This window comes from Callospermophilus lateralis, chromosome 2 (genome assembly GCF_048772815.1).
Source record: "Callospermophilus lateralis isolate mCalLat2 chromosome 2, mCalLat2.hap1, whole genome shotgun sequence".
NCBI classification, from domain to species: domain Eukaryota; kingdom Metazoa; phylum Chordata; class Mammalia; order Rodentia; family Sciuridae; genus Callospermophilus; species Callospermophilus lateralis.
The window spans coordinates 32,394,773-32,418,205 of NC_135306.1; the positions used below are offsets into that span (position 1 = coordinate 32,394,773).

At 48.9% G+C, this 23,433-nt stretch overlaps 1 protein-coding gene across 4 annotated transcripts in view; it reads right to left on the reverse strand.

The window, feature by feature from the left end:
• The window catches only part of Col15a1 (collagen type XV alpha 1 chain), a 110,963-nt gene that overhangs the window by 13,701 nt on the left and 73,829 nt on the right, over positions 1 to 23,433 (reverse strand). For all 4 annotated transcript variants that reach the window (XM_076845767.2, XM_076845766.2, XM_076845768.2 and 1 more), the window contains 14 exons: positions 21,355 to 21,420; positions 19,879 to 19,914; positions 18,111 to 18,173; positions 15,732 to 15,800; positions 15,585 to 15,620; positions 11,713 to 11,766; positions 11,556 to 11,615; positions 8,245 to 8,313; positions 8,088 to 8,129; positions 5,684 to 5,729; positions 3,064 to 3,144; positions 2,626 to 2,675; positions 2,079 to 2,180; positions 1,078 to 1,222 (listed from right to left, as the gene is read on the reverse strand). In XM_076845767.2, coding sequence (XP_076701882.2) covers positions 1,078 to 1,222; positions 2,079 to 2,180; positions 2,626 to 2,675; positions 3,064 to 3,144; positions 5,684 to 5,729; positions 8,088 to 8,129; positions 8,245 to 8,313; positions 11,556 to 11,615; positions 11,713 to 11,766; positions 15,585 to 15,620; positions 15,732 to 15,800; positions 18,111 to 18,173; positions 19,879 to 19,914; positions 21,355 to 21,420 — 919 coding nt within the window. The remainder of the gene's footprint in view (positions 1 to 1,077; positions 1,223 to 2,078; positions 2,181 to 2,625; positions 2,676 to 3,063; positions 3,145 to 5,683; positions 5,730 to 8,087; positions 8,130 to 8,244; positions 8,314 to 11,555; positions 11,616 to 11,712; positions 11,767 to 15,584; positions 15,621 to 15,731; positions 15,801 to 18,110; positions 18,174 to 19,878; positions 19,915 to 21,354; positions 21,421 to 23,433) is intronic.

Below are 23,433 nucleotides of genomic sequence, written 5' to 3' on the forward strand. Positions count from 1 at the left end.
TCCTTAGCTGGTCAACTCCCTATGGCATTGACAACACAGATGGGAAGGTTCTGCTGTACATGAAAAGATGCTCAACATCATTAGTTATTAGGGAAATGCAGACCACAACCACTGTGGATACACCCAACACCCATTAGGATGGCTACAATAAAAAGATATAAAAAGTGTTCATGAAGAGGAGGAGAAAATGGAGCCCTCATACACTATTGGTAGGAAGGCAAAAAACTGCGGGTGCTTTGGAAATAGTTTGGCAATCCCTCAAAAAATTAAACACAGGGGCTGGGGTTGTAGCTCCGTGGTACAGCACTTGCCTAGCATGTGTGAGGCACTGGGTTCCATTCTCAGCACCGCATATAAATAAATAAAAATAAAATTCTATCAACAACTAAATTTTTTTTTAATTACACATAGAGTTACCACAAGACCCAGATATTTCATTCCTAGGAATATGCCCAAGATAACTGAACACAAGCATAAAACTTTGTCTACAAATGTTCATAGCAGCATTATTCATCATGGCTGCAAAGCAGAAGCAACTCAGATGTCCATGAACAGGTGAATGAATAAACCCAATCAATGTGTATCCTACAGTGGAATATTATTTGGTCAAAAAAAGGAGCAAAGTATTAATACACACTACCACATGGATAAACCTTGAAATCACTATGGTAAGTGAAAGAAGCCAGACACAAAAGGCCACAGAGTGTATGATTCCATTTGCAAATCCAGAGAGAAAGATTAGTGATTGCCAAGATCTGGGAACAGATGGAGGGAGAGGCAGGTAACTGCTAACTGGCACAAAATTTCTTTTTGTTGTGATGAAATGTTCTAGAATCAGACAGTGGGGCTGGTTGCCCAACCTTGCGACTATATTAAACACCGTTGAATTGTGCACTTTAAATGGGTGAAGTTTTGATCTGTGAATTATACCTCAGTTTTTAGAAGAGAAAAGAAAGAAGGTTCCATCCAGGAAACAGCCCTCTGTCAGATGGTGTGGCACTGACATGCTACCCAGATGGTGACCCTGAGCACCATGGTAGGGGCAGCACGAATGGGGGCACCACTCACAATACGAACCTGCACCCAGGATTGCTGGAGGTCCTGGTGGCCCAGGGGGTCCCGGTGGCCCAGGAGCACCAGGTCTTCCAAAGCCAGGTGGCCCAGGCAGTCCAGGAATTCCTGGGGGTCCTTGGGGCCCGACGACAGTCTCTCCTTTCTGTCCCTGTCAAGGCAGACACACGCAGTAGTGGAGGAAAGACCATAAACCTCCAGAAGTCCTGGCTACTGCTTTTTAGTAAGAAGCCAGTGAATTCCAGCTGTTCTTGTCACCATTCACTCTCAGGGGCACAGTTCCAGACAGTGTAAGGCCCAAGGAGCAGCAGCAGAGTCATTATGTTCAAAGTCACGAGAGGGCCCTGGAATCAGAAGCCCCTCCCCCAGCATCTTGTTGGGCCTTTGCACTTCAGAGATGAGGCTTCGAGAGGGGAAAGGACCCTACAACGCAAAGTAGGGGTTCAGCTAGGAGTGGAACCCCAGGCTTCAGCTTTGCTGGTTCTACCATCATAGTGAGTTCTGGGGCCAGAGTCAATACTCTGGTCCCCAAGGTTCATAATCTGGTCATATTCTCGTTGGGGTGGGGGGCGGGCAAAATCTAATTATCTCTCTGTAGCCTGGAAAACTCTTATCCTAGGAAGCCCAAGTTTATCTAGAAATTCCATCTTGAGTAGAAATAAATATTTTCTCCAAAAACATTTTTTCTCCAAAAACCTGACCCTCACCTTCCATTCTGCTTCCATTAGCTGACGTATTTACCAATAATGGAATTTTCACCAAGTGTGGGAGTGAGGTAGTGTGGACGGCGCCTGGAGGCTAACTAACTGACCAGGGCCTGGGGCACTCCTTCCCTCCGTGGGCCTCCGCCAATCTCCCCTGCAATCGGCAAGAGGCAAGGAGAGGGGGCCCTTTTTCCAGCTTGTGGTCCTGTACCTGACCCTTGACTCTCCAGCTGCCTGGCACACTGGGGGCCTCAGGAAAGCTCCAAGTCCCTGGGAAGATGGCACGGAGGGCTCACTACTCACAACCAGGCCTGGATTTCCTGGCAGTCCCGGAGGTCCAGGCACAAAGAAGTTGTCATGAGAGTCTCCTTTTTCCCCTTTGAACCCCCTGTCTCCATTCTCTCCCTGGAAGAGAGAACATGGGAATATTTCAGTAGGGCTGGGATGAAAGAACTGTCTCCAGCATAAACCCAAGAAACTGGGAACACAGGCTCTGATGATTTCCATGTGTTGGAAATTTAATTCCCCAAATCATATATTAATGGCATCTGGAGGTAGGTCATGAAGGCTCTGGATTCATGGGCTAATGGATCACCTAGGAGTGCCTTTGTTGTGAAAGTGAGCCTGCTTTGTTTTATTTTATTTTTATATGGTGTCCTAGACCACCTCAGGACTCTGAAGAGTCCTTACCAGCAAGAAGACAGATGCAGCCTCTTTAACTCCCAACCCTGCATAACATTGAGCCGGGTAAACCTTTATTCTTTGCACATTACCCAATCTGTGGCATTCAGTTATAGCAACGGGAAACAGACTGAGGTAACAGGCCAGATGCTTGGTGGAGAATACTCACCTTCAAGCTATTCAGAAAATGTCTCAGGTATACTGGATCCACTGGAGGACCTGAAGAAGAAACAATCCTCAAAACAAGAGCCTTCCAGGTGGTAAACATGGTTACTTCCTAGAGGAAGTGACCCTGCATTGATTTAGTTAATTGGTTTGGTACTGGACTTGGAGGTGGCAATGGCCCCAGTTTGGGCCCAGTCACCCAGACAAATCCCTGGGACTCTCTGGACTTCATTTTGCATATACAACATGAACAATTGGAATTCTGGTTTTTCTTGACAGTGTTCTTCTATCTTGGATATGCCAGGCCAACGACTGGGTCTTACTAGAATTCAGAGAAGCTTACGGTCAGGGTGGTAATGGCCTTCGTTTTCCTCTGTGATGCCACTACAATTCTCAGGAAGAAAAATCAAAGGCAAGAGACCAAGAACAACAGTTGCAATACCTGGTGGTCCTTGGGCTCCTTGGTCGCCTTTTTCTCCTTTTGAGCCAGGAAGACCCCAGGATCCTTTCTCTCCTTTAACACCTGCCACCAAACACATGGAAAAAAACAGTGGAAAATCTCCTTTATTCTACCTAAAGTCTTGCTTAGTCTTGCAAGTTTTCCAACTGAGCCCTTTTAGCAGAGTCTACTCAAACAAATACAGGTTTACTGAGAAATCAGCAGGCATAAAAACCTTTGCTACAGATGGAAAGGGCAGAGGCAGCTGCATCCAGCCAATTCCCAACCTCGAGAAGCCGGCTGGGGAGACGGACCCAGTTAGCAACACAGGCAGGATGAATAACTGCTATCGTGGAGAGGTCAATGGGTACCACGGGAGCCCAGCAAGGGCTGCAAAGAACTCTCCCTTGCACCGGTTCATGAACATAGACTGAGACTCGACATTAATAAACCTTCCAAGCTCATCTCATCTGGGCCTGTGCAGTCTGGAGGTGTAGGGAACAGAAGAGGAATCCCCCAGGAGGGATAAGGGAAGACCAGAAGGGGGGACTAGGATGCTAGTTGGGAGAATGAACACCAGCTGTGCCTGACGCACCTGCCAGCCAGAACAGGAAGGGCCGCCTCAGCACAACTGGCCTCACATCCCGGCCTTCTCTTTCAACTCTTGGTAGGGGAGGAGCAGAGAAGGGGGTCTTGGGAAGGGAAGTGATCCCATGGGGGTAAGGACTATGGGCACCAGACGTGGGACAGTGCCTGATGGGGGTCAGCAGGGAGGTGTACCACATCTCCCCAGGTCCTACCAGTGCTGGGGGAACTACCTGAGACTGAGGGACTGAGCAGTGGGGACATGGGTCACCACTGTCCCTGATGAGACAGTAGTCAGAGGTGACACCAGACAGTGTTATGGCTTAGATCTGGAGTATCCTCCAAAAGCACTTGTGTTGAAGGCTTGTTCCCCATGCAACAACGTTCAGAGGAAGGGGTTCTGGGAAATGATTGCATCATGACCTCAACAGTGAATTCATCCATGGACAGCTGAGTGAACTCCTGGGAGGTGGTGGGGACAGCCGGCAGGTGAGGCTGCCATAGCTGAAGGAAGTAGGTCACTGGGGGTATGCCCTTGGTGGTCTATATTTTGTCCCTGGATGCTGCTCCTTCTTCTCCTTCCTCTTCCTCTCCTCTTCTTTCCACCTCCTCCTCCTCTTCTTTTTCTTCTTCTTCCCCTTCTTCCTTCTTCTCTCCTCCTCATCCTCCTCCTTCTCTCTTCCCTAGCTATCATAAGCTGAGAAGCTTTCCTTCACCACATCCTTCTGCCATGAAGTTCTGCCTCACCGCAGGCCCAAAGCAACAAAGCTGGCCAACCATGCACTGAAGCCTCTGAAACTGTGAGCCAAAATAAATCTTCCTACTCTAAGGTGTTCATGGCAGGTATTTCATTCAGAGATGGAACACTGACTAGCACAGACCATGAGCTCACTACGCTGTCAGGGCTGCTTGCCTTGAGGGAGCAGTGACCTCCACCAGGAAGCCCAAGGACAACCATTCACCCATCAGCACCATCACATCCAGAATGTTCTGTCCTCCCTCCTCCCAAGGGAGTCCCACAGGACAAAGGAACAAGTGGGGGTCTGAGAAGGCAAATCCAGCTCCCCCTCCTCCTCCCCAAGGTCCACTGGGCACCAAGGGAAAGGAGAGCCTCACGTAGGATCTGAGCAACAAGGTTGGAAATGGGCTGGACTCAGCAACCAGGAGTGCAGGAGAACCAGAGGGTCAGACATGGTCAGGGCAGGGTGACCGGAGCAAGCCAGAGGCGAGTAGCGGGGGTGGGGAAGGACCTACTGTTGAAGCTACAAGTGTTCAGACTCCTCAATCAAAAGGGGGACGTGGCCATTCGGAGTGTGTGGGGTCAAGGGGAACCAGAGTGACCTCCAGGCCCCTGCCTCCTGGCCTATCTGTCTGATGTGCCCGAGAAGCTGCCATGGGTAGCCATGAACATGTGGACATTGACTAATCAAGCCCTCCAGGCCAGCGTTCCTTACCCTTCCCTGCACTTACACCAAGAGGCCTGGTGAAATGCGGGTCCTCATTAGGTAGATGCAGGGTGGGGCCCGAGGGTCTGCATTTCTAAAGAGCTCTTCCTGGGAGATGCAGGTGTTCAGAATGCTCTGAAGCAAAGGTCTCCTGAGCTCTCACGGTCCTTCCCTGATTAGTGCTTGGTGTATTATGCTACAACTAATTTTTAATAATAGCTCTCACCTCACATACTCTAAGGGCCTGGGAGGCAGGAAGGGCAGAGAATTCACCTGTCTCAGCCCCGGGCACACGATGACACTAAGCAAGGGGTTGGCATCAGTGAACGTCTGATGAACAGATGAACAAATGAGTGACCCAGCGGGGTGCTCCCTGCTACCTAGGAGGCTCAGCCACGTTGTGCAGAATAGACAGATGCTTAACAAAACCAAACAGAGGTGACCCCGCGGCCTTGGCTCAGCTGCCACCCAGGCCACCCAGTCACACCTCCACCTCCTCTGAAAGTGCCCAGCACTGGGTACTTGCAAACGAGCCTCTTCAGAGGTGCTGAGTAGAGAAAAACAAAAGCCCACAGTGAAGAAAGAGTGTGTACCATGGAAGGTGATGAGCTCGGAATCCCCAGGATGAGTGGTACCAACCTGGAAAGAGAGAAATACAGGATCAGACCCTGGGCACCCTGCCCTGGCATGTGTACACCCCAGGGGGACACTGTCCTGGGGGCATGTGGCAGAAAAGGTGATGCTATGAGACAGAACTTGCTTTGGCCCTGGCCCACCCCCACCCCACCAAAGCCCTGAGCTCCCCAGTAGCCTTCAGCACCCAGAAATCCCAGGTCTTCAAGTGGAAGAATCATCATGCAATTGGGTTGGGTAGAGAGTTGAGACCCACAGGCCAAAAATCTCAGCAAAGGGGAAATCCAAGGTTTTCAGGTGACAAGTCATGGCAATGTTGGTCTGGCCCCGGATGAACCCTCTTGGCCTCCTCTTCTATCAATGAGAATGGACCCCCCCAGAGAGATCAAGCATCTAAGCCACCAGTCCTGAAGCTGGCCACTCATCAGAGCTGCTATTGTGTATTACCAAGGACGAGCATAAGGGACTGGTGCGGGCAGAAAGGAGAGTCAGTGATGGAATGCTCATTAGACCAGGGATCGTTCTGAATTGTTCTGAGTGTCAGAGCCCTAGGGTGCAAACAGCTCTTTCCCAGAGTCCCACATTCCCTTGTCTGGTAAGAGGGGGCCAGCTGCAGCCTGGCTTTTAGCAGCCCCCCTTCACCTTCTCCCCAGGTGATATGTGGAATCAAAATGATCCAGGATTCTTCTGTGCTTATGGGTGGGATCACGAGCGGCTCAGGGGTCACCAAGAGAAGATGGGGGGGAAGGAAGAGAGACTCTGCCAGCGTTTCTAAGTTAAGGATGAAGACTGCAGCACCCAGGTGATACTTGCGACGATGCTGCTAAGTTGCCCCACTGCAGGTGTGAGCTGCAAATGGCTATGGTGCTGCAAGGGCTGAAATCAGAAGGGTGTGCCTGAAAATGTCCACCCTGAGAGGACGTATCCGTGCCCCAGCCCCCATAGTGTCCAGCCAGCCATCATGAAATAAACAACCGAACAAAAATGCTCTAAGCCAGGGTTTGGCTTAAGTAACTCCATGACCCCCAAAGGCCAAGGTTACCGCAGAGTCCTAGAATAGGTTATGGGAATCACAGTAGCATTTTCACAGCACTCTACAGTTTGTCAAGTGCTACTCCGTGGCCGGCCCACTTGAAACCTGCAATTGTGTATGTTGGGAGGGGCTTCCGGCACCCACACGCTGAGGGACCTGGGGTGGCCCACTGCCTCTGAAGGCTGTGATCGCTCCTTCATGACCCCTTCATGAGGGGTCTCAGGAGGGACTCTCTAGCACTGATGCTTCCTGTTTCTCACTAATAGAAACATACACTGGGTTGGGGTTGTCTTCACAAGGATCCGGGAGCCAGCAACTCTCTTTGTCACCTGATACAGTAGGATCTCATCCTCTGCCTTCCAGGCCAGAACTCCCGGGTTCTGGACTATACACTAGGATGCCTCAAAGTTCAAACCCAGACAGAAGTCGGGAAAACACTCAGCTAAACTGCGTCATTTTGAAGTCTCTGAGCCCAGCCTCATCACCACCTCCAATTATGAATCCACTTCAAAGAACATTTTTAAATTGTCATTTGCAAACCTCAGAGAGCAGAGACCACGCCTGTCTTGTTCACCCGCTTCCCCCGGGGCCTAGCAGAGTACTTGGCTCTGGGTACATGCTCAATAAATATTTGTTGAATGAATGAGAGAATCATCCTGCATCGTACTGTGACTCAGGCCTGCCCAGGCCCACCCTCCAGGGCTCCCCCACAGAAACAAGACCTAATAATGTGGATGAAACCCCAGAGTGCTGACTGGGGCTGGGGGACCAGGCAAGGGCCTGACTCCTTGGACTCACAGTGTCTGCACTGGCTGCCTGGGACGTCAGATGGGAACTGTGGGCCCTGCTCCATTGTGTCCCGAGACCTTGGACAAGCTAGTGAGCTTCTGTGAGTCATTCTGTTTCCTCATTACAGAGTGGAGGGATCAGCCCTGCCTCTCAGGGCTGTGTTCTGTGCTGGGCTGTGATGTGATCACTGAGAGGGATGGAAGGCGGTAGCTACAGATTGTAGCCCCAATTCCCAGTGCAGAAACCACAGGTTGGCTTTGGTTTTTGCTTTTTTTTTTTTTTTTTTATATTGCTCCATGCATGAAGCTAATGTGATCATACTGATAAAAGACACTGTTTTATCGATCATACTAAAGACCAGTGTGAGCACCCAAAACGACCCTGAAAACTAAAAGCTTATATCCTTGAAGGGTGTCCCCATAAGTGATAAAAGACATCAGAAGATGCTCAGAGGTGGAGGGGCCCAGCATGGAGGCTGATCTTCTCTGAGTTGCTCTCTGTGCAAAGCCCATCCTTGAAGGCAGTGGCCACATGCTACTTACGGGTGTTTTGCAGTGTGGTCGGGCAGGTACTGGGAAAATGGCCTGTGGGAAATAGAAGGAGAGAGGTGAGGCTGTCAGGGAACTGGACTCCAGCTCATGCCAGTCTGGGGCCTGTTGCTTGATCCTCTGGAAAAGTGCCCCCCAAACCCCAACTCACCCCTTTGATGTTAACCACAGCTCCAGGTGCTCCAGGGGGGCCTGGAGGACCAGGTAGACCAGGGGGGCCCTGAAGGGAGAAAAGAAGGGCCACTGATGAGTTGAGGCTGCTAAGAGGGTAGAGGCAGCTGAAAGACACTTCCTCCAGGCTTTGGGCACACAGCAAGGAAAGAAGAGTCCCCTGAAGCCACCAACTTCTACCTTGATAGGTGGACCTTCCACAGAGCACTTCTACATCTGTGACCTCTTTGCATCTTCCCAGAAAACCACCAGGAAGACAACAGTATTGTCCCTGGTTGATCCATGCAGATAAGGAGACCCAGAGAGGGGAAGCTACCTGATCAAGACCACACAGCCACTGACAGCAAACCAAGAATGGAACTCAGAGTCTGACTCCCAGAGGGTGTTGAGTTGATAGGAAGCCTACCAGCTCTCTATCAGTGCATCCCTAGCGTGGAGGGGCCTGAAGGAGAGCCTCAGAAAGACGAAATTAAGAACAAAGCTCATGTTGAACAGCACAGTCAATTTCAGCCTGGCCTTAAGGTCATGCAAAGTCTTCTCATCCCAGCCCAAAGGAGGACACTGCAGCGGGGCCGCGGGTGCTGACAGGCAGGTGCAAGGAGGGCTGCACTGTCCTCTGAATGGAGGCATGGTTCACCAATGGCTCCAGGGGGCTCGATGAGCAGGATTTCTGAACAGATAAAGTGAGGCAGTGTGGTACACACAGAAGCAGCATTGGACACAGCTGTGTTTGCCTCTTGGTTTGGCGACCTTCAGTGGCAGCCCTAACTTCTGTAGGTCCCATCCTCCCATGTTCCTGGATAGGCAGAATCAATATTATCACAGTGGCCAGGCTACCAAAAGCTTCATACAGATTCAATTCAATCCCCATCGAATTACTAATTTTTCACAGAACTAGAGAAAAGCAACTCTGAAATTCATTTGCAAAACTAAGAGACCTAGAATAGCCAAAGCAATCCTGGGCAAAAAGAGCGATGTTAGAGGTATCACAATACCTGACCTCAAAAGAGACTAGAGTTAAATAACATGGTACTGGTACCAAAACTGACATGAAGACCAACGGAACAGAACGGAAGACACAGACTCAAACCCTCATGGATACAGTTACCTGATACTAGACAAAGGTGCCGAAAAACATTTATTGGAGAAAAAAATAGCCTTTTAAACAAATGGTGCTGGGAAAACTGAAAAACTGTATGTAGAAGAATGAAACTGACCTCTCTTTCTCTCACACCCTGCACAAAAGTGGATCAAGGACCTAGGAATTAGACCTGAAACTCTTCAACTGCTAGAAGAAAATGTAGGTCCAACACTCCAACATGTTGGAACAGGAACCAAGTTCCTTAACAAGACTCCTAAAGTGCAAGAAACAAAACCAAAAATCAGTAAGTAGGAGGGCACAGAATTTAAAAACTCTCTGTACAGCAAAGGAAACAGTTAAGAATGTGAAGATAGAGCCAACAGAATGGGAGAAGGTCTTTGCCACCTACACCTCAGATAGGACATTAAGATCAAGAATATATAAAGAACTCAAAAAACTCAACATCAAACCCCCAAATAATCCAATTAATAAACAACAGGCAAAAGAACTAAACAGATAATTCTCAAAAGAAGAAATACAGTTGGTCAACAAACATATGAAAAATGTCCAACATCTCTGCAATCAGGGAAATGCAAATCAAAACTACATTGAGATTTCATCTCACTCCAGTCAGAACAGCAATTATCAAGAATACAATAATGATAAGTATTGGCGAAGATGTGGAGAAACAGATAAGGTACGCTCACACATGTGGGTGTAGCACTAGTTAGTATGGAAATTTCTTTAAAAACTAGGAATGGATCCACCATATGATCCAGCTCTCCAAGTCCTCAGTATAGATCCCAAAGACCAAAAATTGCCATACTATAGGGATATAGGCATACATCAACCAAGGTGCCCTTTGACAGATGAATGGATTAAGATAATGTGGTATTCATACACAATGGAGTATTACTCAACCATAAAGAAGAATGAAATCATGGTATTTTCTAGAGAGAGAGAGTGAGAAAGGGAAACAATGGAGGAGTCCATCAAAAAAGAAGGTTGAGGGGCTGGGGTTTTGGCTCAGTGGTAGAGTGCTTGCCTCGCACATGCGAGACCCTGGGTTCGATCCTCAGCACCATATAAAAATAAATAAGTGAAATAAAGGTATTGTGTCCAACTACAACTAAAAAATAAGTTAAAAAAAGGAAGGTCGATCAGTTGGTTAGATGAAGGGGCTCTGGGGGAGGAAGAAAAGACGGACTAAGGGAAAAAACAGAGGAAGGAATCTAACCTAACCTTTTAATGTACCTATATGAATAAACCACAGTGAATCTCATCAACGTGTACATCCACAAGATACTAACCGAAAAGAAAAAAGAAGTAAAAGTAAATGGCAGAAAGACCAGTAGTGGGAAGGGAAGAGGAGGGAGGGGAGGGAGGAGGAGAGGGAAATACTGGGGACTGAACTGGAGCAAATTATATTCCATGCTTTTTAAAAATTGTGTCAAAATGAATCCTATTGTTATATATAACCAAAAAGAAACAATTTAAAAAAAAGGAAAGGGGAGAAGAGAATATTCAAAATCTGTAGAAAAAAGGTTTTGTATTTGTAAGCCAAATTTTCTTCTTTTGTGACATAGTATTAAAACACATTTTCGGAAAAAAAAAATTCCCCTATGTAAAACAAGGACCCCACAGAGTATCTTATGGGCTGGTTAGTTATCACCAAGATGATGTGGGCTACTGCCTTTACGCTTTGCACAGTGTCTGGTACACAGTAGGTGCTCAGTACACACTGGTTTTCTTCTCTGAGAGCCTGGACCCTGCTGCTTCCGCCAGCATCCACCATCTTGGAAGGTCCTAAGTGGCGGGTCTGCCTTGGATAATCACTCATAAGCAGGAACTGAGCCCTAGTGATATGCGCACTCCTGGGACTGTGTTCAGGAGGGAAGAGAGGACACCATCCTGGAGTCAAAGCCCTGGAATTTGGAATCACATTTCCTGAGCACACCCAGACCCTTCTTCCTGGCCTCCCTTTGGGGTCTGCATAAGGAGGCCGATGGCCCACTGAGATGCCCTGGGTGGCAGGGATCTCCTGAGAGTGAGCCAGAGGGTAGGCTGGGTGGGAGGACCTTTGTAAATGGCAGTGGAGACAGAAGAAAAACATTTCTGAAAGGGTAATCTGTCAGTCCCACTCATCGGACACCAGCTCCCAACTCTGCCCCCAGGGTGACACAGGAGGGGTCAGTGGCTGTGGCACTCACCGGCATCATGATCCCTCGATCTCCCTTGGCTCCCTTGAGGCCGTTCAGTCCTGGGCGACCCTGAGACCCACAGGAGACACTTTAGTGACCCCCGGGTCCACAGGCCAGCCTGGCCACGCACCCGCTTCCATCCAGTCTGAGGAGCACCCATACCTACCGGTCGCCCTGGAAGGCCAAATTCTCCTTTGTGTCCTGGTGGTCCTTTGGGCCCCTAGAGGCAAAACAAACCCCTGATTAGAAACTCAAGGTGCGGAGAGATGGGGACGGGAGGTGTGAAGCCTGACTTTGGGGGCAGTGGTCAGGAGGGCCCATGGAGGGGAGGAAGGAGGGCAGGGAGCGGTTTCAAAGCCCCCACCTGCCCAGTTCCTGTCTCCTGCCTCTCCTCGGCTGGGAGCACTTCCTCAGCCCCCACCACGCTCCACTTGCCTGCAGGCTCTGCCCCAGCCCAGATGCTGGACCCAGCTCCTCACAGTCAGAGCTAACTGCACAGCAAGAGGTCAGTCGCTCAGGGCTCAGCGCTTAGAACTCAGACCCCTGTCCCAGGGGTCCCCACAGGCCCCACTAGGAATAACACGGCCTGTACCCCCACCAGAAGGCCTGCTTGGTGGCACTTGGCTTCTGCCTTCCTCCTACCTGTCCCGAAGACCAGTCTTGGCCAGGCAACCCTCTCCTTTACTCAGTCCCTGATCCAAGGACCCTATTTCAGCGCTGGCTTTCTCAGTCCATTTCTTGAGCTACAGCCCTGCTCCCTGCAGGAATCTCCGTGTCTTCTAGCATCTGGGGTGCAGGCTGCTCAGCCCAGGAGATCATCACTGGTGCACCTCTTCCTGGAACCTGCTCCACCCCCACTCCTGTGGCTGGGTCTGCTCTTTGTCCCAAGGGAAGGCAGGTTTAAACCTGCAGCGCTGTAAGTCCCTCTTCTTGCCACCATTAACATGGCCAGCCCTTCCCCCAAAGACAGCAAATAAAGACTGTGTTGAAACAGGGTATACATAAAGTCCCTGGTCCACAGTGCTCTCAGGGAAGGAAAAGTGGAGAGAAAGAGTTAACGGCACCAGTCACTTGGTTGGTAGGTAGTAGGGTAACACTTCCCAAATGTCCACATGCACAGGAACCACCTGGGTCTTATTAAAATGCAAATCCAGCATGTCTGGGCAGGACCAAGTTTCCAAATGTCTAACAAACTCCCAGGGGACACTGGTGATGTGGCAGGGGGACCACACTTTGAGAAACTAGACCCTAGTGAATTTGCAAAGGAGATGGAAGTTATACTAATCACTAGGACCACAGCTAGCCCAGATGGCATCTTGATGCAAATTAAAAGGTGCCCTCACTGACTATGTTTGGCAAGCTGTGAGCAAGCTGGCCTTCAGTGGGACAACCGCCATGCCATCTGCAGCCACCTGCTGGCTCCCATTGCCATTTGTATTTCCCAGGGTACTGGAGGCTACAGAGTGGTTAACCAGGAGTGAACGAGACTCTCTCAGTCTGCCTTGGCTCTCAGCTACCCTACTCCACAGTGTGGTCTCCTTGACCTCAGGGACCAAAGGCCTCAGAAGGTCTTTATTTTTTTTAATTCGTTCTTACTAGTTACACGAGACAGTAGAATGTGTTTTGACATATTATACATATATGGAGTATAACGTCCCATTCTTCTGGTTGTACATGTAGCATTATATTGATCATATATACGTACAGGATCGTTATGTCTGGTTCATTCTACTATCTTTCCTATTCTCCTTCCCTCTCCCTTCCCTTCAGTCCCCTTTGTCTAATCCAAAGTACTTCTATTCTTCCCTACCTCACCCCTTAATTATGAGTTAACATTCACGTATCAGAGAGAACATTTGGCCTTTCATTTTTTAGGATTGGCTTTTTTCACTTAGGATGACAGTCTTCAGTTCCACCCATTTACTGGCAAATGCCATAATTTCATTCTTCTTTATGACTGAATAACATTCCATTGTGTATCTTCAGCACTTAGAGAAATGCAAATTAAAGCTACACTGAGATTTCCTCTTACTCCAGTCAGAATGGCAATTATCAAGAATACAAGTAACAATGAATGTTGATGAGGATGTGGGGAAAAAAGATATACTTATACATTGCTGGTGGGACTGCAAATTGGTACAATCATTATGGAAAGCAGTATGGAGATTCTTCAGAAAACTTGGAATGGAACCACCATTCAACCCAGTTATCCCACTCCTCAGTTTATACCCAAAGGACTTAAAATCAGCATACTGCAGTGACAAAGCCACATCAATGTTTATAGAACATCAACTCACAACAAACCAAGCTATGGAATTAACCGAGGTGCCCTTCAACAGATGAATGGATAAAGAAAATGTGGCACATATTCACAATGGAATATTACTCAGAAGGTCTTTTGAGGGATGCACCTTGGAGATCATATGTGTTATTCATCAGGGACACATGACAGTTACACAAACATGTGATCCGGCGTGTCCCCAGGGCTGAGATCCAGCTTGAACCAAACAACCCCATGTACGATGCTGCTTGCTGCCCACAATGTTTTGCAAGAATCCAGGGCAGCTTGCTCCTTGGAAACAGTGGGGTGCAGTGGAAGGATTCTGGATGTAGGGTCTGAGAGGCTGGCCTCAAATTCCCCACCTGCCACTTAAAAGCAATGTGACGGTGGGCAAGTTAGCCTCTTAGAGCTTTGGTTTCCTTGTCCATAAAACAGGGATCCTGCTAGTCACATCTTAGGGTTATGAGTGTGAAATGAGACGAGCCATGTGAGAGACCAAGACAGTGTCTGACCCACACAGATGTTCTCCACCTGAATTTTCTCCATTTTGAGGGAAGAAATGTATGACAGAGAAGTTTAGGGCTCATCCTTGAGAGAAATAATAGGAAAACTGTCCAGCTGTGTTGGATCCCTAGAACAGCCAGTCCAGAAGCACCTAAAATACTATCTAGTCTTAATCCCATCTCTCCTCCAACAGATAGGCAAACAAGCCCGGAGAAGAGGGCAAGCAGCAGATAGAATCCAAAAAGCTCAGAGAGATTTTGTGGGTGTTATGGTTTGGATGTGAGGTGTCCCCCAAAAGCTCACGTGTGAGGCAATGCAAGAAGGTTTGGAGGAGAAATTATTGAGTTGTAGACTTAATATAATCAGTGAACTAATCTTAAATGGGACTAACTGGTAACTGGAGGCGGATGGGTGTGGCTGGAGGAAGTGGCTCATTGGGGGCGTGGCTACCAGTTATATATTTGTATCTGGCAAGTGGAGACCTCTTTCTGTTTCCTGATCATCATGTGAGCTGCTTCCCTCCACCCCATTCTTCTGCCATGATATTCTGCCTCACCTGGAACCCCAAGGAATGGAGCCAGCCTTCTATAGACTAAGACCTCTGAAATTGAGAGCCTCAAATAAACTTTTTCTCCTCTACAATTTTTCTGGTTGGGTCTTTTAGTCACAGCAGCAAAAAAATAACAAAAAAACAAAAAACAAACAAACAAAAAACCTGACTAAAACAGCAGGGCTTCCTGTCAAATGGCAATCTTAGATTAACAACTGTGGTATGACCTTGAGTGCTCACCACCATCTGCTCCCCCCTCTTTCCTGGACACACAGCTATGGCTACCTGTCTGAGGCCCCAGGGATCTAAGTTCTGGCCAAAGAGAATGTACTCAAAGTGATGTTCATTGTTTCCAGTCTTCCCTGACCACAAACTCAGCCTGCCAGGTGGAAGATATTGGTGTGACTTGGAATCCACAAGATGGCAGAGTCACAGCATGGACCCTCCTGGGTCCCTGAGTCACTGCCTGGAGGAGAGAGGCCCAAGAGGGAATAACCACAGGGCACTTGGGAAGAGGGAGACTTGGCTGCTACTGTGCTGGGCCCTGAGAAGCTTATGCAACTGCAGCTAGCCTTTCTAACACGTGGATGCTTTGCCACATCCTTTATATTCTCACGACTGGGACGACTGCATCTAAGTAAGGAAAGTATTATAACTTTGTCATACCCCAGTCCAGACTCAGCTGAGAGACACTGTGGCTTACCATGGGTCCTGGGGTCCCGTGCATTCCAGGTTCACCCTAAAATGGGGAGATACATACTTGTCAGTCTGAGGAACACTGTGAGAGATACCAATATGGAAAGCCAAAAAGTAGATGTGTGGTGGCTTCAGCACCTGGTGACACAATTACCTTTTTCCCCTTCAGCCTTTCCAGAGGAATATCCCCCGTCAGGATGGCGCCAGGCTCTCCCTTCTCACCCTGCAATGAAGAGAGCCTTTCAGCGAAGTCACGCTTGTTCCTGCTATCGTGCCCAGTGGATCACTAAGACCTCTTGGGCCTGCTGCCATGATTAATCACCTCTGTCCTGCCTTCACAAAACCCTTCCAGCCCCACTGCTTCCCAAAATTACCTCTCAGTAGAGGATTGCGATAGCCTCCTATGTGATCACGATCCCTCCACGGACCATCAGAGCTACGGTGTCATAGCACAGGCCATAGCCTCCCATAGCCCTCCGGGGCTCCCACTATGATCGATCTGCACCCTCACTATCAATCATCCAGGAACCAGCCCTAGCATGGTCCTGTCCACCACTTGCCACATGATACCCCTCCAGGAACTTCTGGCTCCTGATATATCTGGTGGCTTAACTTCCTAACAACTTGACTTAAGATCTGTTCCTATCAAGTATCCTCATTCTTGTTAAAGCTTCTGAAATTGAGAAAGAGATGAAGGTAAAGACACCAGACGCCTCTCTCAACACAGGGGCCCTGTGTTTCCATGGCCAGTTTTGCCTCCAAATTCCAGGCTTCTGTGTGAAAAAATTACTTGGTCAGGCAAAGCTATCTCAGATGTTAGTTAGAGAAGGGGAGATGGGAGACAGGCAAGGATGAAGGATCCCACCCTCAATCCTGTCCTCGGCAGAGCCACCCACTATCCCCAGAGGGTCCTGAGAAAACAAAAGTCCAGAGAGCAAGGCCAAGTAGAGAAACCTTCTGTCTCCCTGGGAGGTCTGATGCTGGCCCCTGGGGAGCTGGGCTGGGCCACACCAAAGCCTCCTTTCAACAGGGCTCGAAGCAGCCAGGCAGCGGTACTAAAGCCAGCAGAGCAGCCTCTTCCTCCATCCCCCAAAGCCCATGCACGATACTTGGGTCTTACCACTCCGCTGGTGAGGAAAGGCAGTCCTGAGTCCGCCAGCAGCAAGAAGAAGCAGGCACAAAAGCATTAGAGGCAAAGTGAGAGGAAGCACATGGGCTGCAATGGCTGGAGCAGGGCCACCTGGGGCATCTGTCCCCGTCATTCACAGCAGCAGAGGGTTAGGTGCTGCCAGGTCCATCTGACCTTGTCACATCAGGAACAGCATTGGAAGCAAGAACAGCTCTTCTCCAAGCCAGAGCTGCCCCACACTGCTCTCCCTGCAGGCCCTTGGCAGCAAAAGCACCCAAGATATTGACCCCATGTGGCTCTAAAGGTCTCCCAAGCGTGTCAACCCTCCACCCATGTGGCCCAACAGACACCGGAGCCTCTCTCCTCCTCTGTGGAGGCCAGCGTGGCAACATGGAGACAGGGAAAGAGATGGAGGAGGGAAAGAGATCGTCACGCTCTCTCCTCTTGGAAAGCACACTGCTGGCTCCCCATGGCAGGCTTAGGGGACGCTCAAGCTCGCTGGCACACGCCCCCTGCCACCTCTCCTGTTTGTTGCCCGGGTCCTATTTCCACACCCCTGCTGATCAGTATAGGAACCTGCTGGCACACCTTTGTGGGTAGTAGATGAAAGAGGAATGAATATATAAATGAGTGGGCGGGTGAGAGAATTCAATCTAGATTTCTGTGATCTGTTTATGGCTGTCACTCTTCCCCTCATCTATAAAAATCACCCGGGAAGTCAATTCTAAGAGGCAAACGTAGAAGGTACAAAGACTGATTCTGCACCCAGGGAGCGCTCAGGAAGTGCTCTGCATGCTAAATATTTATTCCAAAGATTGTGAACCGAGACTGTCATCCAGCTGCAGAAGGCCCCAACTTGTAATTCTAAATACTGGCATTCGTTTTATTCATGAGCTAGGCACACTTTGATCCCTCAAGGGCTGTGAGTGTCATTTGTGTAGCAGGTCTAACCTGGTTCTAGAGCTGGAGAAAAACCCGTCCCTGGGGAGTATGCATATTCTAAGGAGGACACCCAGCAGGTGATAGACCACCCACTGCATTCAAGGGGGTGCTGAGTGGCATTCTTTTTCCAAATTGTGGTGAAATTCAATTTCATGTCCCCATGGATAACCTGTGCCATGGAGGAACCCTGAGATAATAAATGTTAGGAGCTGAAGAGTGACTGCTAATAGACACAGGGTTTCTTTTGGACATGATGAAAACGTTCTAGAATTAGATAGCACTGGTAGTTACACAATGTTGCAAATCTACTAATAACCACTGAATATAATTTAAAGAAATTATTATGGTATCTGAATTGTATCTCAGAGAAGAGGAGAGCTAACTAACATTCATGTTCAGCTCACTGGAAATGGTCAGCAAATTCCACAGCACGATCCCACCCAGACACCTGGTCCCCCTCACCTGTTCTCCTTTGAGTCCTGGAAATCCAGGCACACCAGTGTCACCTTTTGGTCCTCTAGGGCCCTGGAAGGAATTATTGGAAGGTATTGTGTTGTTTGTTAAAATGCTTTAACCAATCAGAAAAACTTCCCCCACACCAAAGTAGAAAAATAGAGCATGCCATTCCCCAGGAAGGTAGAAGTCATGATTAGCTACGAGATTTTCGGAGATTTTTTAAGAGGCCCAGAAATTGTGGTCTAGAGAAAGTGACCCTGAGTGGCAGGAGGCCCAGAGGTTCCGGGCTTCTCTAAATGGTGGTTTCTCCCAGCAAGGAAGCTGCTTCAACTTACCCCCTGCCCCCCTGGGCCATCCTGCTGCCCACTCACTCCAACACTCACCCTCTATGACTCTCATCCTTTTGCTCCCCACTACCTGTGAGATGGGGCCCAGCATCCTAGCCTGACTCCCAAGCCCGTCCAGCCAGGCCTGCACCTTACCTTCCACACCACCAGGGCAGCTCCTTCCCTTGACCTCCCTGCACCCCCCACCCCACTGCTTCTGTACCCATGCTCATGCCACCCCTGCAGGGATGGCATCACCCCTCTGCAGAACCAAATTCCACATGCCCCACCCAGAGGTGACCTCTTCTCAAGTCCTCATATACTGGATGTCTGTCACGGTGACTCACAACATCCTCTCCAAAATGCATTTCAACACTTGACTGTTAACTTTTCACAAGCCCAATATATAAATATGTCCAGTGGAGCTTCCCTTGGCAGCCTGGATCCTGCCTATCTGGTCCCCTCCTTGTGCCCTACACTGGTAAACAGGCTCTTTTGAGGAGCCTGGGGCTCCCTCAGAACACACAGCCACTCTTGAGAGGAGGGTGTGTTCTGGAATATGCTTTGGCTTCGGGAGCAGTCAAGCTGGGGTGGAGCTGAGGTCTGGACTCTTCTGCTAACCGGGGTGTTACACCGTGGTCGGCACTCCCGACTGTTTTCTCAAGTCTAGTTAACATGTATTGCTAGTGTCACTGTAGTTTATGCTCTGTTAGAAAATGTAAAACTGTTCCCCAAAGTAAAACAGAGATGACCTATAATTCTACTGGGAAGAACAAATTTCTATTACATTTTGATAAATTTCTTTCTTTTGTCCTAGAAGCGGTGTGTGTCACCTGTTGGCATTAGGACTTTCAGAGGTGCAGGGTCTTAAAAGAAATTGTTCATATCCTGCCCTGGGGCCAGGCTTCAGCACACATTTAAACTTTTAGACACAAATAATCACTTTTGATGTAGAAATGGATCTTCCTCTTCCATGGTATAAGCCCCATAATGGCATATATGGACTGTCAATTGTTGGGATCCTATCCCAAGGTTCTCCTTCCCCCACTTTCCACCACTACATCCTGTCTCTTCAGGGACTTCATCTACTTGAACTTTTTCTACCTAAAGCATCTACTCTCATTAATGGCAAGCCAGGCTTTGGTTGGTCCTGGGGTAAGAAGACGTGAGTAGGACCTAACCCTCCCCAAAGTTTTTGCAAACAGCCAAGAACAAACAAAACAGACAAGGGGACAAATAACCGTTATTTAAGGCAGAAAAGTATCACAAGAGTGGTGACAATAAAGCCCCATGAGACTCAAAGAAGGGGACCCTTCGAGGTGAGAACAAGGACACAAAAATTAATGAAAGAGATGGTGCTGGAGCTTGGTCATGTAGAGATGGAGAAAAATGTCATTCCAGGTGGAAGAAACAGAATGAGCACAGCCCTGAGCACAGATGGAACTTACTGGAAATCCGGGCAGCCCAGGCAAACCATCCGGTCCCTGTGAAACACCAAAGACAAAGCATTTCCAAAACCAGCAGGAACACGCGGCCCCAGCACCTTCCCAGGGCCTAGGCTGTCCCCCTGGGAGGGCTTGGTGGTCCGACTGCCCCATTTTGCAGAAGATGCTGAGCCTGGGAGGGAAGAAACCCTGCAGCCACACAGCTAGTTGGCACTAGAGGCAGAAGTTGCACTCAGGCACCCAGAGCCCCACTCTGCAGCTTCCTCCTCGGTGAGGTCCCTCCGCACTTGAAATCCTTAGGGGTGATGATGACGGCATGGGACCTCCACAGGTAAACTCTGAGGAGTGGGTAGGGAGGCAGCCTGGGGGACTGGGAGGATGTGGGCTCATGCTGGTAACTAGCCAATTAAAGGATCTGAGACACCAAGAGTTGGGGTGCTGTCCTATGATGGTGGCCAGGGCCCCTCTTCCTTTTCCTGCCAACCTCATATATATATATGGATGCAGTGCAGAAGATTCAGACAACCCACAGACCAACATCACTCCACAGGGGAAGCCCGGTGGCAGACAACCTCTCAGATAACTGCAGAAATCTTTGGGCAGCTAGTGGATTTTACACTTCCACAGAAGCACACAAGATGACTTATTTTCTCCAGGGCATGGATGGACAGGCCAACTTCCCTGGGATCTGCAGTGACAGCCCAAGCAGCCCTGGGCCCTGTACAGCTGCAGAGGTATAAGCCTTGGTTTCCATGGTGACTCGTAGTGCCAAAGTACACAAAGCAGCTTCACATCCCTCACCTCCTATCAGCCATCTCCAAATGGCAAGGTGCTATCAGAGAAGAGGATCTGGGGCTCAGAGTGGGGTGTGGTGGAGCTAGGGCTGGAATCCCAAGGCTCCTAAGCAAGAGCTTTCCTCCTTCCCAGCTGCCAGATGCAATTGGGGATTTATTGTACAGGAGGGAGGAGGGAGCTTTCTTCCTCTTAGGTCCTGCTGTGCTATGGGCCAACCCTGTGGACTTGCAGAGGTAGTGTCACTTCCTTGTGCATTAATTTCCTCATCTCTAAAAGGGGACTAGAAAGACTGAGGCAAATCATATTCTCTCCTCGTGCTTCAGGTTCCCATTAACACAACTATGCTTCCCTCTAGGCTCTTCCTGGAAATTGGACGCTGCAGATAACAGCACACCCAGAACACAGCACAGGTGGCAATCTGTCTGTTCCTAGGATCCCTTGACTTCTATGACACATATTTCTGATGCCTAGGACTAGAAACTTCTGCTGCAGTGGACACAACTCTCTGCAAGATCAAATTAATATGAAAGCAACTTCTCCAACATGCAAAGTTATCTTTCCATTCTACCCTGATATACTCTAGCTCGATGCTTCAGGAGCGGAAAGGATTCCAAACCAACATGACATTGTTTCAACAGGGCCCTTGGGTAGGGACTTCACTCTAAGGCAGCTGCAGATACAAACCGGAGGCCCCATGAGCTCAGGAATGTCCGATAAATTCATGGATCCATGGGTGATATTGATCAAAGACTGAAAAGAGAGAAATCATAGCATGAGGACAAAAGATGGCATGTGTTCTGTCTTGCTTCTGACTGTGAGGCTTTCATTGAAGTCACCCAGCAAGGCACATATTGATAACACCCCAAGGCCCCTGCCAATGACACCCATCCCTCCTGCTTCCTACCACACCGCCCTGAGCCGTCTTGTCACTTTTCTTTTTTAATTAACTTTAAAATGGCACAACACGTGAATGCCTCCTCTCTTTTAAAAATTTTAAATATGTGCATAGATATGTATATGTTAATACTTATGTCTATATCCCCATAGGAAGCATTTAATGTTGGGGGGGTGGGCGTGTGCATGTTTGCTCATGTGGTTATTTTACATAAATGGCAGCAGGCTTTATTCCTGAATTTGCTTTTTCCACTCAACCATATTGTGCAGAGATCTTTCCATGTGGAAATTCTGTAGTATGCCTATTTTTAGTTTCGACAGATTGCCAAAGAACCGTTCAAAGAGGCCGTACAATTTACACTTCCACAGAAGCACACAAGATGACTTATTTTCCCACATCCTTACCCACACTCGATTTTTTTAGTCATATATATTTTTTTTAACTCCAGCGATCCTTTTCCCAGTTATCTGGGACTTTCTGTCTTTCTACTGTCCACCAGCTTGATGTTATTTCTCGCAGAAGGGTCACTGTCTTGCATGAATGGAAGGGTCTGCTATTAAGGGGGTCATGATCTGATCCCAGCCACATTCCAGTCTCCTTTTCAGATTCCCATGGCTCTTCCACCACCCCCACGCCTGCCACCCCTGTCCATCAGCTCCCTGAGTCTTGGGCGAATCACACAGTGCTACTCTCTGCTTTGGCTCAGGGTATGGTTGCCACTTCAACTCTGGAAGTTCTGCCCTCCGTGTCTACTTGGTAAAATCCCTCTCCGTTTTCTAGGCCCTACCCAAAGACACTTCCTCTGGAAAGTCTTCCTTGACTTCTCATATCCCAAACCAACGTTCCTCCCTTGTTCCCCACTTGGATTCCTTGGCCTCTGAGTTATAGCCATTGTCCTGACTGCACTAGGAGCCCTGCATCTTTACATTCATGTGACCAGCATAAGACTGGCTGTGGAGTGTATGTCCATGATACCTATGCCAGTGGGTTGGTGATAGGAATAGAAAATTAGATGACATCCAAGGTTTCATTCAGCTGATGCTGATGGAGCCTTCCCCATGTGCCATGAGCCCCCGCCCCATGTGGGGCTCAAAGAAGAAAAAAAAATCCCCAGGGGGCAAGTGGAGGAGACAGACCTGTTACCAGGTCCTTGCTGTGCAGTGGGAATTTTAATGATGAACTAAAAAACCACGTCACAGATTTTGGGGGGTCAGAAGGAAAGGGGATACTTCCTCCACCAGTTTGGAGATCTTTCCATGTGGAATTTTGCAGTATGGATATTTTTGGTTTTAACAGACAGCCAAAGAGCTTTCCAGGGGGTCATCCAAACATATTTCCTTGACATAAAGGGGGCTCATTTGATGTCATCCTTGGCCTCTCTTGATCCCTTTACTCCGGCCCTGGAAGGTACAGGGACCTTTCTGATGACCTACAGGGACATGCTCAGCAGAGCACCATACTTCTTTCTTTTGGGCCTTCCTGCTTCTAGGAACACGTCCACTGACTGGCAGGCAAGTCTGTGGACTCTAGGGTTAGTGAGCAGGAACACTCGACGTACACAAGTGGACCACAGCCTTCCATGTGACCTGTATCAGCAATGAAGTTCAGAACCTGGCTGGGGAGGAGGGGAACTGCTTAGCTGGGGCTTCCTCAAGAGCCTGATACCTCTCATGCTCCTAGGCTGCCTTTTGAGTTGACCACAAACTCTGCCAACCAGAGGGAAGTTTCTGGGGGGTGCTGTGTGAGGGGGTAGCATTAGAGCAGGCCCAGCCAGGTGAGGAAGCTGGCAGGTAGAGGCTCCCACACCAGGTGCTGGCTCTGTGCCCTGCATACCCAGCACCCCAAGACCCTGCAGTGGTAGACCACCC